The 17,500-nt window shown below is 38.6% G+C and overlaps 1 protein-coding gene across 1 annotated transcript in view; it reads left to right on the top strand.

The window, feature by feature from the left end:
* Window positions 1-3,351: 3,351 nt before the first annotated feature.
* Window positions 3,352-17,500, top strand: part of LOC125038055 (pupal cuticle protein 36-like) — a 20,182-nt gene continuing 6,033 nt past the window's right edge. Inside the window, exons 1-3 of the mRNA XM_047631290.1 lie at window positions 3,352-3,862; window positions 7,422-8,253; window positions 12,089-12,257. Coding sequence (XP_047487246.1) covers window positions 3,352-3,862; window positions 7,422-8,253; window positions 12,089-12,257 — 1,512 coding nt within the window. The remainder of the gene's footprint in view (window positions 3,863-7,421; window positions 8,254-12,088; window positions 12,258-17,500) is intronic.

Raw genomic sequence — 17,500 nt, 5'->3', positions numbered from 1 at the left:
AAGTTTTCTTAAAACCGTCAATTCATTCAAATTATAATTTAAAAGATCTTAATTCAAGAATCTGCACGGAGGCGTGCTTAGAATAATAATGGTATTGTATAATGATCATTATCTCATAACCATATTCATTATTGTAATTTTCGTTGGATTTTTATGAGAGAATCTTATTTATATTGTTATTTTAGTTTATGATAGTCTATATCACGGTGATAATATTCCCTGCAATTATTGCTGTTATTAACCCATTCGTCCCGGAATTATGTTCTGTCCCCTGCAGTTTTTGGTAAATCTAGTTACATACAGATGGCTCAAATGTGCTCAGCCAGCAATGAGTCTATAAGTAGGCCCTAGTTACCAATCCAGATTTTCCCATTCCTTGAATTGGCGAGAAAATTTGTTTTTCTTATTAATACCATTGCTATCGATACTGTTATTATTGTTATTGATGTTATGATTATTAAATTGTCATTATAATAATTTCGATAATGAAATGATACAAAAGACACTTTTCTAAAGTGAAGGAAGAGGGTAAACAGGTGAGATAGGTAGTTCTGATAACTGGCTATTTGGTGATTAAGAACTTGTATGTGTAAATACAATAAATAAACGTGTATGGCAGTGAGCATGCATGTATTCTTGCCACATGGGGCGAATGGATTAATATTATTATCATTATTATTTTTATTGTTACGACCGCCGTGGTGCAGCGGTAACGTGCGCGGCCGGTTATCCATGAGGGTCGGTCACCGTGCTCGCGCGTGTTCGAATCTGGCACCAATGGTCTAGGATGAAAAGTGAAAAGGAAAGGCATCCACTTGGAATAACGGCCGCAACTTGCCAAAAATAAAGACTTTCGAAAGAAGACACCGTCCTAACTCTTGCGAGGGAGTTCGTGACATAAAGCCGAAGCACCTTCATCAATAATCATTATTATTATTGTTATTATTATTGGTAACATATTACCGTTATTATTATCATTATTATTAATACTATTTGAATATTGTTATTACTATTATAACGATTTGAATATTGTTATTACTATTATTACTATTTGAATATTGTTATTACTATTATTACTATTTGAATATTGTTATTACTATTATAACGATTTGAATATTGTTATTACTATTATAACGATTTGAATATTGTTATTACTATTATAACGATTTGAATATTGTTATTACTATTATAACGATTTGAATATTGTTATTACTATTATAACGATTTGAATATTGTTATTACTATTATAACGATTTGAATATTGTTATTACTATTATTACTATTTGAATATTGTTATTACTATTATAACGATTTGAATATTGTTATTACTATTATAACGATTTGAATATTGTTATTACTATTATAACGATTTGAATATTGTTATTACTATTATTACTATTTGAATATTGTTATTACTATTATAACGATTTGAATATTGTTATTACTATTATAACGATTTGAATATTGTTATTACTATTATTACTATTTGAATATTGTTATTACTATTATTACTATTTGAATATTGTTATTACTATTATAACGATTTGAATATTGTTATTACTATTATTACTATTTGAATATTGTTATTACTATTATAACGATTTGAATATTGTTATTACTATTATAACGATTTGAATATTGTTATTACTATTATAACGATTTGAATATTGTTATTACTATTATAACGATTTGAATATTGTTATTACTATTATTACTATTTGAATATTGTTATTACTATTATTACTATTTGAATATTGTTATTACTATTATAACGATTTGAATATTGTTATTACTATTATTACTATTTGAATATTGTTATTACTATTATAACGATTTGAATATTGTTATTACTATTATAACGATTTGAATATTGTTATTACTATTATTACTATTTGAATATTGTTATTACTATTATTACTATTTGAATATTGTTATTACTATTATTACTATTTGAATATTGTTATTACTATTATAACGATTTGAATATTGTTATTACTATTATAACGATTTGAATATTGTTATTACTATTATAACGATTTGAATATTGTTATTACTATTATAACGATTTGAATATTGTTATTACTATTATAACGATTTGAATATTGTTATTACTATTATAACGATTTGAATATTGTTATTACTATTATAACGATTTGAATATTGTTATTACTATTATAACGATTTGAATATTGTTATTACTATTATAACGATTTGAATATTGTTATTACTATTATAACGATTTGAATATTGTTATTACTATTATAACGATTTGAATATTGTTATTACTATTATAACGATTTGAATATTGTTATTACTATTATAACGATTTGAATATTGTTATTACTATTATAACGATTTGAATATTGTTATTACTATTATAACGATTTGAATATTGTTATTACTATTATAACGATTTGAATATTGTTATTACTATTATAACGATTTGAATATTGTTATTACTATTATAACGATTTGAATATTGTTATTACTATTATAACGATTTGAATATTGTTATTACTATTATAACGATTTGAATATTGTTATTACTATTATAACGATTTGAATATTGTTATTACTATTATAACGATTTGAATATTGTTATTACTATTATTACTATTTGAATATTGTTATTACTATTATAACGATTTGAATATTGTTATTACTATTATAACGATTTGAATATTGTTATTACTATTATAACGATTTGAATATTGTTATTACTATTATAACGATTTGAATATTGTTATTACTATTATAACGATTTGAATATTGTTATTACTATTATTACTATTTGAATATTGTTATTACTATTATTACTATTTGAATATTGTTATTACTATTATAACGATTTGAATATTGTTATTACTATTATAACGATTTGAATATTGTTATTACTATTATAACGATTTGAATATTGTTATTACTATTATAACGATTTGAATATTGTTATTACTATTATAACGATTTGAATATTGTTATTACTATTATAACGATTTGAATATTGTTATTACTATTATTACTATTTGAATATTGTTATTACTATTATAACGATTTGAATATTGTTATTACTATTATAACGATTTGAATATTGTTATTACTATTATAACGATTTGAATATTGTTATTACTATTATAACGATTTGAATATTGTTATTACTATTATAACGATTTGAATATTGTTATTACTATTATAACGATTTGAATATTGTTATTACTATTATTACTATTTGAATATTGTTATTACTATTATTACTATTTGAATATTGTTATTACTATTATAACGCTGGTGGGTGTCGTGATGGAGAGATCCTGCATGTAGATGGAATCTTGCGAGTTCCTGTTAATCACGAGAATGTATTTGTGTATGATGCTCCAGAACAATCAGCAGCAAGCGGTCCACCAACAAGTGTCCACCACCAAAGAGTGGACCACAAACATTCTGTTCGTGCGTCCCCCTGAAGGAGGAGCAGGTCCTGAACCCATCATCGTTCCTCCACCAAGGCAAGAGAACATCGTGTATGTCCTGAACAAGAACGATGGAGCAGGAGGCCAGCGAGTAATCGAGGTTACTGCTCCTCCTGCTACCAACCCCGAGGTTTACTTTGTCAACTACGAAGAAGGAGAGAACCCAACTCTTCCCATTGGCGTAGATCTTGAGACTGCTCTTAACGCTGCCGCTAGTGCTGGTGGTCAAGTGATCGGAGGCGCCGGAGGAGCAGGTGGCTTTGGAGGCGATGGAGGATTTGGCGGTAGTGGATCAGGTGGCTTTGGAGGCGATGGAGGATTTAGCGGTAGTGGAGCAGGTGGTTTTGGAGGAGATGGAGGGTTTGGTGGTAGTGCAGGCGGAAGTGGAGGATTCGGTGGTGCAGGAGGAGTAAGTGGAGGTTTCGGTGGTGCAGGAGGAGTAAGTGGAGGTTTCGGTGGCGTAAGTGGAGGAAGCGGAGGCTTTGGCGGAAGTGGAGCAGGAAGTAGTGGAGGATTTGGAGGAAGTGGAGGCAGTGGTGGTTCTCCATCCACTTTATATTCTGGCCCTTAAACATTAGGGAAGGAACAGTTCCACTTTGCTACCTACCCTAATGCCATTTTGGCCAGTTAATATTTTATTATGATTGTTTATGACTTTTACTAAAAATATATATAAATATATAAAAGTATATTTGTTTCTTTACATCTATAAAAAGGGAATGCTGTAGAACTACTTTATTTTCGCAATTGATTACATTATTTTTTTCTTTTTTACATAAGCAAAAATCATGACAAATGACAAAGAAGGAAAGAAAGAAGAAAATTCATGTGGTTAATATTTATTAGATCTTCATCAAATCTACCTAGTAAAATGAAGGTAACTAAATAAATTCGTATTCAAAGAAAGAAAGAAAAAGTCTGACATTTAGACTATATATGGTAAATATATATATGTATATAGATATATCCTCAGTCTCACGAGCACACATTTCACACAGACACAAAGACACATAAACAAACACACTCAAAGAAGCAAACACACACACACGCAGACACCTTCCCCAAACACAGAGAAACACTTTTGTATATTGATATATATATTTTAGCTAATATGGGAGCCCCAAGTTCTATACTAAAAAAAAAAAAAAAAATGTTTGGGTGCATGCCAAGTCAGTTGCTTGTGGGGGAAAAAAAAAAGATAAAAAGAAACATAAGATTTCCCCACCCTCCATATGTATATTTGTATATATATGTATTTATATATACAGAGAGAGAGAGATCAGATTAATTTTGCTTCTGTATATATGTATATATATGCATATATATATATACATATATACATACATATGTAATTATGTATGTGTATATGCATATATATATATACACACAATTATCTATATATACACATCTATATATCTACATAGATGTAAATATAGGTATAGATATAGACAATTAGAGAAAGATAGATAGGGAGATGGATAGATATGTATATGTAAATGAATATATATATATATATACATATATATGTATGTATATGTATATATACAGATATATGTATACACATACATTTATATATATATATATATATATATATATATATATATATATATATGCATATATATATACATATATATATACATGTATATATATGTATATTCATATATATTTATATATATTCATCTATCCATCCAACTGTATATTATCTAGCTATCTATTTATCAAACTATATTTCTATATTTAATTATGTATGCATAAATTGATAATACATACAAATAAACAAATATATGAGTATATAAGGTTTCTTAAAATCGGCAATTCATTCAAAACATAGTTAAGAGATCTTAATTCAAGAATCTGCACGGAGGCGTGCTTAAAATAATTATGGTATTGTATAATGATCATTATCTCATAACCGTATACATTATTGTAATTTTCGTTGGATTTTTTTATAAGATAATCTTATCTAAATTGTTATTTTAGGTGATGATGGTCTATATCACGGTAATAATATTCCATGTAATTAATGCTGTTATTAACACATTCGCCCCGGATATATGTTATGTCCCCTGTAGTTTTTTGATAAATTTTGTTACATACAGATGGCTCCACAGGTGCTCAGCTGGCAAGGAGTCTATCAGTAGGCCCTAGTTACCGATCCTGATTTTCCCATTCCTTGAATTGGCGAGAAAATTTGTTTTTTCTTATTAATACCATTGCTATCGATACTGTTGTTATTGTTATTGATGTTATGATCATTAAACTGTCATTAAAATATTTTAGATAATGAAATGATACAATAGACACTTTCCTAAAGTGAAGGAAAAGGGTAAACAGGTGAGATAGGTAGTTCTGATAACTGGCTATTTGGTGATTAAGAACTTGTAGAGCCATGTATGTGTAAATACAATAAATAAACGTGTATGACAGTGGGCATGGTGTTTATTCTTGTCACATGGAACGAATGGGTTAATATTATTATTATTATTATTGTTGTTACGACCGCCGTGGTGCAGCGGTAACGTGTGCGGCTGGTTATCCATGAGGGTCGGTCACCCTGCTCTGCTCGTGTTCGAATCTGGCACCAATGGTCTAGGATGAAAAGGGAAAAGGAAAGGCATCCACTTGGAATAAAGGCCGCAACCTGCCAAAAAGTCTTTCGAAAGAAAACATCGTCCTAACTCTTGCGAGAGAGTTCGTGACGGAAAGCCGAGGCACCTTCATCAGTATTATTATTATTGTTATTACTATTATTATCATATTACCGTTATTATTATCATTATCATTAATACTATTTTAATATTATTATTACTATTATTAATTTGATCATTATCAATATTCATATTACTACTAATCTCATTTTTATTTTTCTGTAATTGTCATTATTAACTTTACTATTATTGTAATTATCATTATTGCTATCATATTATTATCATTATTATTATCATATCATCATTAATTTGACCATACTAATTTCTATTAATGTATGTGTAACGGCAACCTCGGTATTAACAATGCAATGATTATAGCAGTAGCATTAAATTGTTGATCTTACTGTCAGCATTACTGACCTTTACAGTCATATATGGCAATAATATTATAGCTTAAAGACAGTATTAGTAGTAATAATCGTAGTCGTAGTATCAATAGCACTAGTTCAGAGAATGCAAATAACTATATTGTTCCTATTGTCATGATTAATCTTGCTAATGGTATATAGGATCAAGATTATCATTCTAAAGCTAGTCAGCAATAACACTATATAATAAACACACTTTTGTTTGCATATTGCTCTATACTTGTTCATGACTGTTTAAAAATACGGGCACGCACAAAAACACACACACGTTTGTGTATGTATATAGATATATGTATATTTGAAAAATAAATATCTCTAAATGTATGTTATGTATGAATTTATGCATGTATATATGAATATATGAATTATAAGTATTATGAGAGAAAATCAAACTTACAAATGTACTTTCTTCAAATATCCATAGCATTCTGTACGCACAATAGGATAAAGGTAAAGAAGCGAGGAACTGTGAGTACGAAAAAAATTGGGGTCACTGGAGGTGCGAGAGGAAAGAGAGAGAATGGAAGTATATAAGGCGGAGCTTGACTGGACGAGCCAGCATCTTCCACCATGAAGCTCTTGGTGAGTGGTACTTCCTACTCCGTATACTGAAATGAGAAGAATGTAGTTTTATCAAAATTTAGTTTCTTCATATTAAGCACCATATTTTTAGAAAATACATTAATTCCTCTTGTGCTTTCTAAAGGTTGTCTCGGCACTCGTGGTCGCAGCTTACGCGGCACCTCAAGGCTACAATTTGGCCTCGCCATCGGGAGGTGGATTCTCCCATGGCGGAGGTCTCTCATCTGGAAGTGGCTTCTCTAGTGGCGGCGGAGCCTCCGGTGGAGGATTCTCCAGTGGCGGTGGAATCTCTGGTGGAGGATTTTCAAGCAGCGGAGGAATCTCTGGTGGAGGATTTTCAAATGATGGTGGAATCTCTGGTGTAGGATTCTCAAGTGGCGGTGGAGTGTCTGGTGGAGGATTCTCCGGTGGAAGCAGTGGTGGATTTGGTGGTGGATCTGGAGGTCACGCTGGTGGGTGTCGTGATGGAGAGATCCTGCATGTAGATGGATCTTGCGTTGTTCCTGTAATCACGAGAAATGTATTTGTGTATGATGCTCCAGAACAAACTCAGCAGCCAAGCGGTCCACCACCAAGTGTCCCACCACCAAGAGTGGACCACAACATTCTGTTCGTGCGTCTCCCTGAAGGAGGAGCAGGTCCTGAACCCATCATCGTTCCTCCACCAAGGCAAGAGAACATCGTGTATGTCCTGAACAAGAACGATGGAGCAGGAGGCCAGCGAGTAATTGAAGTTACTGCTCCTCCAGCTACCAACCCCGAGGTTTACTTTGTCAACTACGAAGATGGAGAGAACCCAACTCTTCCCATTGGCGTAGATCTTGAGACTGCTCTTAACGCTGCCGCTAGTGCTGGTGGTCAAGTGATCGGAGGCGCCGGAGGAGCAGGTGGCTTTGGAGGCGACGGAGGATTTGGCAGTAGTGGATCAGGTGGCTTTGGAGGCGATGGAGGATTTAGCGGTAGTGGAGCAGGTGGTTTTGGAGGAGATGGAGGGTTTGGTGGTAGTGCAGGCGGAAGTGGAGGATTCGGTGGTGCAGGAGGAGTAAGTGGAGGTTTCGGTGGTGCAGGAGGAGTAAGTGGAGGTTTCGGTGGTGCAGGAGGAGTAAGTGGAGGTTTCGGTGGTGCAGGAGGAGTAAGTGGAGGTTTCGGTGGTGCAGGAGGAGTAAGTGGAGGTTTCGGTGGTGCAGGAGGAGTAAGTGGAGGTTTCGGTGGTGCAGGAGGAGTAAGTGGAGGTTTCGGTGGTGCAGGAGGAGTAAGTGGAGGTTTCGGTGGTGCAGGAGGAGTAAGTGGAGGTTTCGGTGGTGCAGGAGGAGTAAGTGGAGGTTTCGGTGGTGCAGGAGGAGTAAGTGGAGGTTTCGGTGGTGCAGGAGGAGTAAGTGGAGGTTTCGGTGGTGCAGGAGGAGTAAGTGGAGGTTTCGGTGGTGCAGGAGGAGTAAGTGGAGGTTTCGGTGGTGCAGGAGGAGTAAGTGGAGGTTTCGGTGGTGCAGGAGGAGTAAGTGGAGGTTTCGGTGGTGCAGGAGGAGTAAGTGGAGGTTTCGGTGGTGCAGGAGGAGTAAGTGGAGGTTTCGGTGGTGCAGGAGGAGTAAGTGGAGGTTTCGGTGGTGCAGGAGGAGTAAGTGGAGGTTTCGGTGGTGCAGGAGGAGTAAGTGGAGGTTTCGGTGGTGCAGGAGGAGTAAGTGGAGGTTTCGGTGGTGCAGGAGGAGTAAGTGGAGGTTTCGGTGGTGCAGGAGGAGTAAGTGGAGGTTTCGGTGGTGCAGGAGGAGTAAGTGGAGGTTTCGGTGGTGCAGGAGGAGTAAGTGGAGGTTTCGGTGGTGCAGGAGGAGTAAGTGGAGGTTTCGGTGGTGCAGGAGGAGTAAGTGGAGGTTTCGGTGGTGCAGGAGGAGTAAGTGGAGGTTTCGGTGGTGCAGGAGGAGTAAGTGGAGGTTTCGGTGGTGCAGGAGGAGTAAGTGGAGGTTTCGGTGGTGCAGGAGGAGTAAGTGGAGGTTTCGGTGGTGCAGGAGGAGTAAGTGGAGGTTTCGGTGGTGCAGGAGGAGTAAGTGGAGGTTTCGGTGGTGCAGGAGGAGTAAGTGGAGGTTTCGGTGGTGCAGGAGGAGTAAGTGGAGGTTTCGGTGGTGCAGGAGGAGTAAGTGGAGGTTTCGGTGGTGCAGGAGGAGTAAGTGGAGGTTTCGGTGGTGCAGGAGGAGTAAGTGGAGGTTTCGGTGGTGCAGGAGGAGTAAGTGGAGGTTTCGGTGGTGCAGGAGGAGTAAGTGGAGGTTTCGGTGGTGCAGGAGGAGTAAGTGGAGGTTTCGGTGGTGCAGGAGGAGTAAGTGGAGGTTTCGGTGGTGCAGGAGGAGTAAGTGGAGGTTTCGGTGGTGCAGGAGGAGTAAGTGGAGGTTTCGGTGGTGCAGGAGGAGTAAGTGGAGGTTTCGGTGGTGCAGGAGGAGTAAGTGGAGGTTTCGGTGGTGCAGGAGGAGTAAGTGGAGGTTTCGGTGGTGCAGGAGGAGTAAGTGGAGGTTTCGGTGGTGCAGGAGGAGTAAGTGGAGGTTTCGGTGGTGCAGGAGGAGTAAGTGGAGGTTTCGGTGGTGCAGGAGGAGTAAGTGGAGGTTTCGGTGGTGCAGGAGGAGTAAGTGGAGGTTTCGGTGGTGCAGGAGGAGTAAGTGGAGGTTTCGGTGGTGCAGGAGGAGTAAGTGGAGGTTTCGGTGGTGCAGGAGGAGTAAGTGGAGGTTTCGGTGGTGCAGGAGGAGTAAGTGGAGGTTTCGGTGGTGCAGGAGGAGTAAGTGGAGGTTTCGGTGGTGCAGGAGGAGTAAGTGGAGGTTTCGGTGGTGCAGGAGGAGTAAGTGGAGGTTTCGGTGGTGCAGGAGGAGTAAGTGGAGGTTTCGGTGGTGCAGGAGGAGTAAGTGGAGGTTTCGGTGGTGCAGGAGGAGTAAGTGGAGGTTTCGGTGGTGCAGGAGGAGTAAGTGGAGGTTTCGGTGGTGCAGGAGGAGTAAGTGGAGGTTTCGGTGGTGCAGGAGGAGTAAGTGGAGGTTTCGGTGGTGCAGGAGGAGTAAGTGGAGGTTTCGGTGGTGCAGGAGGAGTAAGTGGAGGTTTCGGTGGTGCAGGAGGAGTAAGTGGAGGTTTCGGTGGTGCAGGAGGAGTAAGTGGAGGTTTCGGTGGTGCAGGAGGAGTAAGTGGAGGTTTCGGTGGTGCAGGAGGAGTAAGTGGAGGTTTCGGTGGTGCAGGAGGAGTAAGTGGAGGTTTCGGTGGTGCAGGAGGAGTAAGTGGAGGTTTCGGTGGTGCAGGAGGAGTAAGTGGAGGTTTCGGTGGTGCAGGAGGAGTCTATCAGTAGGCCCTAGTTACCGATCCTGATTTTCCCATTCCTTGAATTGGCGAGAAAATTTGTTTTTTCTTATTAATACCATTGTTATCGATACTGTTATTATTGTTATTGATGTTATGATCATTAAACTGTCATTAAACTATTTTAGATAATGAAATGATACAATAGACACTTTCCTAAAGTGAAGGAAAAGGGTAAACAGGTGAGATAGGTAGTTCTGATAACTGGCTATTTGCTGATTAAGAACTTGTAGAGCCATGTATGTGTAAATACAATAAATAAACGTGTATGACAGTGGGCATGGTGTTTATTCTTGTCACATGGAACGAATGGGTTAATATTATTATTATTATTTTTGTTGTTACGACCGCCGTGGTGCAGCGGTAACGTGTGCGGCTGGTTATCCATGAGGGTCGGTCACCCTGCTCTGCTCGTGTTCGAATCTGGCACCAATGGTCTAGGATAAAAATTGAAAAGGAAAGGCATCCACTTGGAATAAAGGCCGCAACCTGCCAAAAAGTCTTTCGAAAGAAAACATCGTCCTAACTCTTGCGAGAGTTCGTGACGTAAAGCCGAGGCACCTTCATCAGTGTTATTATTATTGTTATTACTATTATTATCATATTACCGTTATTATTATCATTATCATTAATACTATTTTAATATTGGTATTACTATTATTAATTTGATCATTATCAATATTCATATTACTACTAATCTCATTTTTATTTTTCTGTAATTGTCATTATTAACTTTACTATTATTGTAATTATCATTATTGCTATCATATTATTATCATTATTATTATCATATCATCATTAATTTGACCATACTAATTTCTATTAATGTATGTGTAACGGCAACCTCGGTATTAACAATGCAATGATTATAGCAGTAGCATTAAATTGTTGATCTTACTGTCAGCATTACTGACCTTTACAGTCATATATGGCAATAATATTATAGCTTAAAGACAGTATTAGTAGTAATAATCGTAGTCGTAGTAACAATAGCACTAGTTCAGAGAATGCAAATAACTATATTGTTCCTATTGTCATTATTAATCTTGTTGATGGTATATAGGATCAAGATTATCATTCTAAAGATAGTCAGTAATAACACTACATAATAAACACACTGTTGTTTGCTTATTGCTCTATACTTGTTCATGAATTTTTAAAAACACGGGCACGCACAGAAACACACACACATATGTGTGTGTATATATGTATATATATATATATATATTTAAAAATAAATATCTCTACATGTATGTAATGTATGAATTTATGCATGTATAAATGAATATACGAAAACAGATCTATATGAATAAAGTATTATGAGAGTAAATCAAACTTACAAATGTACTTTCTTCAAATATCCATAGCATTCTGTAAGCACAATAGGATAAAGGCAAAGGAGCGAGGAACTGTTTGTACGAAAAGCAATTGGGGTCACTGGAGGTGCGAGAGGAAAGAGAGAGAATGGAAGTATATAAGGCGGAGCTTGACTGGACGAGCCAGCATCTTCCACCATGAAGCTCTTGGTGAGTGGTACTTCCTACTCCGTATACTGAAGTGAGGAGAATGCAGTTATATAAAAATTTAGGGACTTCATATTAAGCACCCTATTTTTAAGAAAATACATTCATTCCTCTTGTACTTTCTAAAGGTTGTCTCGGCACTCGTGGTCGCAGCTTACGCGGCACCTCAAGGCTACAATTTGGCCTCGCCATCGGGAGGTGGATTCTCCCATGGTGGAGGTCACTCATCTGGAAGTGGCTTCTCTAGTGGCGGCGGAGCCTCCGGTGGAGGATTCTCCAGTGGCGGTGGAATCTCCGGTGGAGGATTTTCAAGCAGCGGAGGAATCTCTGGTGGAGGATTTTCAAATGACGGTGGAATCTCTGGTGGAGGATTTTCAAGCAGCGGAGGAATCTCTGGTGGAGGATTTTCAAGCAGCGGAGGAATCTCTGGTGGAGGATTTTCAAGCAGCGGAGGAATCTCTGGTGGAGGATTTTCAAGCAGCGGAGGAATCTCTGGTGGAGGATTTTCAAGCAGCGGAGGAATCTCTGGTGGAGGATTTTCAAGCAGCGGAGGAATCTCTGGTGGAGGATTTTCAAGCAGCGGAGGAATCTCTGGTGGAGGATTTTCAAGCAGCGGAGGAATCTCTGGTGGAGGATTTTCAAGCAGCGGAGGAATCTCTGGTGGAGGATTTTCAAGCAGCGGAGGAATCTCTGGTGGAGGATTTTCAAGCAGCGGAGGAATCTCTGGTGGAGGATTTTCAAGCAGCGGAGGAATCTCTGGTGGAGGATTTTCAAGCAGCGGAGGAATCTCTGGTGGAGGATTTTCAAGCAGCGGAGGAATCTCTGGTGGAGGATTTTCAAGCAGCGGAGGAATCTCTGGTGGAGGATTTTCAAGCAGCGGAGGAATCTCTGGTGGAGGATTTTCAAGCAGCGGAGGAATCTCTGGTGGAGGATTTTCAAGCAGCGGAGGAATCTCTGGTGGAGGATTTTCAAGCAGCGGAGGAATCTCTGGTGGAGGATTTTCAAGCAGCGGAGGAATCTCTGGTGGAGGATTTTCAAGCAGCGGAGGAATCTCTGGTGGAGGATTTTCAAGCAGCGGAGGAATCTCTGGTGGAGGATTTTCAAGCAGCGGAGGAATCTCTGGTGGAGGATTTTCAAGCAGCGGAGGAATCTCTGGTGGAGGATTTTCAAGCAGCGGAGGAATCTCTGGTGGAGGATTTTCAAGCAGCGGAGGAATCTCTGGTGGAGGATTTTCAAGCAGCGGAGGAATCTCTGGTGGAGGATTTTCAAGCAGCGGAGGAATCTCTGGTGGAGGATTTTCAAGCAGCGGAGGAATCTCTGGTGGAGGATTTTCAAGCAGCGGAGGAATCTCTGGTGGAGGATTTTCAAGCAGCGGAGGAATCTCTGGTGGAGGATTTTCAAGCAGCGGAGGAATCTCTGGTGGAGGATTTTCAAGCAGCGGAGGAATCTCTGGTGGAGGATTTTCAAGCAGCGGAGGAATCTCTGGTGGAGGATTTTCAAGCAGCGGAGGAATCTCTGGTGGAGGATTTTCAAGCAGCGGAGGAATCTCTGGTGGAGGATTTTCAAGCAGCGGAGGAATCTCTGGTGGAGGATTTTCAAGCAGCGGAGGAATCTCTGGTGGAGGATTTTCAAGCAGCGGAGGAATCTCTGGTGGAGGATTTTCAAGCAGCGGAGGAATCTCTGGTGGAGGATTTTCAAGCAGCGGAGGAATCTCTGGTGGAGGATTTTCAAGCAGCGGAGGAATCTCTGGTGGAGGATTTTCAAGCAGCGGAGGAATCTCTGGTGGAGGATTTTCAAGCAGCGGAGGAATCTCTGGTGGAGGATTTTCAAGCAGCGGAGGAATCTCTGGTGGAGGATTTTCAAGCAGCGGAGGAATCTCTGGTGGAGGATTTTCAAGCAGCGGAGGAATCTCTGGTGGAGGATTTTCAAGCAGCGGAGGAATCTCTGGTGGAGGATTTTCAAGCAGCGGAGGAATCTCTGGTGGAGGATTTTCAAGCAGCGGAGGAATCTCTGGTGGAGGATTTTCAAGCAGCGGAGGAATCTCTGGTGGAGGATTTTCAAGCAGCGGAGGAATCTCTGGTGGAGGATTTTCAAGCAGCGGAGGAATCTCTGGTGGAGGATTTTCAAGCAGCGGAGGAATCTCTGGTGGAGGATTTTCAAGCAGCGGAGGAATCTCTGGTGGAGGATTTTCAAGCAGCGGAGGAATCTCTGGTGGAGGATTTTCAAGCAGCGGAGGAATCTCTGGTGGAGGATTTTCAAGCAGCGGAGGAATCTCTGGTGGAGGATTTTCAAGCAGCGGAGGAATCTCTGGTGGAGGATTTTCAAGCAGCGGAGGAATCTCTGGTGGAGGATTTTCAAGCAGCGGAGGAATCTCTGGTGGAGGATTTTCAAGCAGCGGAGGAATCTCTGGTGGAGGATTTTCAAGCAGCGGAGGAATCTCTGGTGGAGGATTTTCAAGCAGCGGAGGAATCTCTGGTGGAGGATTTTCAAGCAGCGGAGGAATCTCTGGTGGAGGATTTTCAAGCAGCGGAGGAATCTCTGGTGGAGGATTTTCAAGCAGCGGAGGAATCTCTGGTGGAGGATTTTCAAGCAGCGGAGGAATCTCTGGTGGAGGATTTTCAAGCAGCGGAGGAATCTCTGGTGGAGGATTTTCAAGCAGCGGAGGAATCTCTGGTGGAGGATTTTCAAGCAGCGGAGGAATCTCTGGTGGAGGATTTTCAAATGACGGTGGAATCTCTGGTGGAGGATTTTCAAGCAGCGGAGGAATCTCTGGTGGAGGATTTTCAAATGACGGTGGAATCTCTGGTGGAGGATTTTCAAGCAGCGGAGGAATCTCTGGTGGAGGATTTTCAAGCAGCGGAGGAATCTCTGGTGGAGGATTTTCAAATGACGGTGGAATCTCTGGTGGAGGATTTTCAAGCAGCGGAGGAATCTCTGGTGGAGGATTTTCAAGCAGCGGAGGAATCTCTGGTGGAGGATTTTCAAGCAGCGGAGGAATCTCTGGTGGAGGATTTTCAAATGACGGTGGAATCTCTGGTGGAGGATTTTCAAGCAGCGGAGGAATCTCTGGTGGAGGATTTTCAAGCAGCGGAGGAATCTCTGGTGGAGGATTTTCAAGCAGCGGAGGAATCTCTGGTGGAGGATTTTCAAATGACGGTGGAATCTCTGGTGGAGGATTTTCAAGCAGCGGAGGAATCTCTGGTGGAGGATTTTCAAGCAGCGGAGGAATCTCTGGTGGAGGATTTTCAAGCAGCGGAGGAATCTCTGGTGGAGGATTTTCAAGCAGCGGAGGAATCTCTGGTGGAGGATTTTCAAGCAGCGGAGGAATCTCTGGTGGAGGATTTTCAAGCAGCGGAGGAATCTCTGGTGGAGGATTTTCAAGCAGCGGAGGAATCTCTGGTGGAGGATTTTCAAGCAGCGGAGGAATCTCTGGTGGAGGATTTTCAAGCAGCGGAGGAATCTCTGGTGGAGGATTTTCAAGCAGCGGAGGAATCTCTGGTGGAGGATTTTCAAGCAGCGGAGGAATCTCTGGTGGAGGATTTTCAAGCAGCGGAGGAATCTCTGGTGGAGGATTTTCAAGCAGCGGAGGAATCTCTGGTGGAGGATTTTCAAATGACGGTGGAATCTCTGGTGGAGGATTTTCAAGCAGCGGAGGAATCTCTGGTGGAGGATTTTCAAGCAGCGGAGGAATCTCTGGTGGAGGATTTTCAAGCAGCGGAGGAATCTCTGGTGGAGGATTTTCAAGCAGCGGAGGAATCTCTGGTGGAGGATTTTCAAGCAGCGGAGGAATCTCTGGTGGAGGATTTTCAAGCAGCGGAGGAATCTCTGGTGGAGGATTTTCAAGCAGCGGAGGAATCTCTGGTGGAGGATTTTCAAATGACGGTGGAATCTCTGGTGGAGGATTTTCAAGCAGCGGAGGAATCTCTGGTGGAGGATTTTCAAGCAGCGGAGGAATCTCTGGTGGAGGATTTTCAAGCAGCGGAGGAATCTCTGGTGGAGGATTTTCAAGCAGCGGAGGAATCTCTGGTGGAGGATTTTCAAGCAGCGGAGGAATCTCTGGTGGAGGATTTTCAAGCAGCGGAGGAATCTCTGGTGGAGGATTTTCAAGCAGCGGAGGAATCTCTGGTGGAGGATTTTCAAGCAGCGGAGGAATCTCTGGTGGAGGATTTTCAAGCAGCGGAGGAATCTCTGGTGGAGGATTTTCAAGCAGCGGAGGAATCTCTGGTGGAGCACACATTTCACACAGACACAAAGACACATAAACAAACAAACACACAGACAATCAAACACACACATTCGCAGACACCTCCCCTCCACACACAGAAACACTTTTGTATATTGAGATATAATTTAGCTAATATGGGAGCCCCAAGTACTATACTGAAAAACATGTTTGGGTGCATGCCAAGTCAGTTGCTCGAGGAAAATAAATAAATAAATAAATAAAAACAGATGCAGGGGAATCATAAGATTTCCCCGCCCTCTATATGCATATTTGTATATATATGTATTTATATATACAGAGAGAGAGAGCAGAATAAACTTGCATCTGTATATATGTATATATATGCATATATATATATATATACATATATACATACATATGCAAGTATATATGTGTATATATATATATAATAATGTATAAATATAGACATCTATATATCTAGATAGATGTAAATATAGGTATAGATATAGACAAGAAGAGAAAGATATATAGACAGATGGATAGATATGTATATATAAATGAACAAATATATATATACAAATGAATAAATATATATATATATATATATATACAAATGAATAAATATATATATATATATATATATATATATATATATATATATATATATATATATACATATATGTGTATGTATATATATATATACACACATATATGTATACACACATTTATATATATATATATATATATATATATATATATATATATATGCATATATATATATATATATATATATATATATATATATATATATATATATATATATATATGCATATATATATATATATATATATATATATATATATATGCATATATATATATATATATATATATATATGCATATATATATATATATATATATATATATATATATATATATGCATATATATATATATATATATATATATATATATATATATATATGCATGCATATATATAAATATACAAACATGTATATATATGTATATTTATATATATTCATCCATTCATCCAACTGTATATTATCTATCTAGCTATGCAATTATCAAACTATATTTCTATATTTAATTCTATATGTAAAAATGTATAAGAACATATAAATAAACAAATATATAGGTATATATATAAGTTTTCTTAAAACCGTCAATTCATTCAAAACATAGTTTAAGAGATCTTAATTTAAGAATCTGCACGGAGGCGTGCATAGAATAATTATGGTATTGTATAATTATCATTATCTCCTAACCATGTTCATTATTGTAATATTCGTTGGATTGTTTATGAGATAATCTTATCTAAATTGTTATTTTAGTTTATG

This window comes from Penaeus chinensis, chromosome 24, assembly GCF_019202785.1.
Source record: "Penaeus chinensis breed Huanghai No. 1 chromosome 24, ASM1920278v2, whole genome shotgun sequence".
Taxonomy (NCBI): domain Eukaryota; kingdom Metazoa; phylum Arthropoda; class Malacostraca; order Decapoda; family Penaeidae; genus Penaeus; species Penaeus chinensis.
The sequence above is the reverse complement of the archived record's forward strand: the minus strand, read 5'-3'. Positions and strand labels throughout refer to the sequence as shown.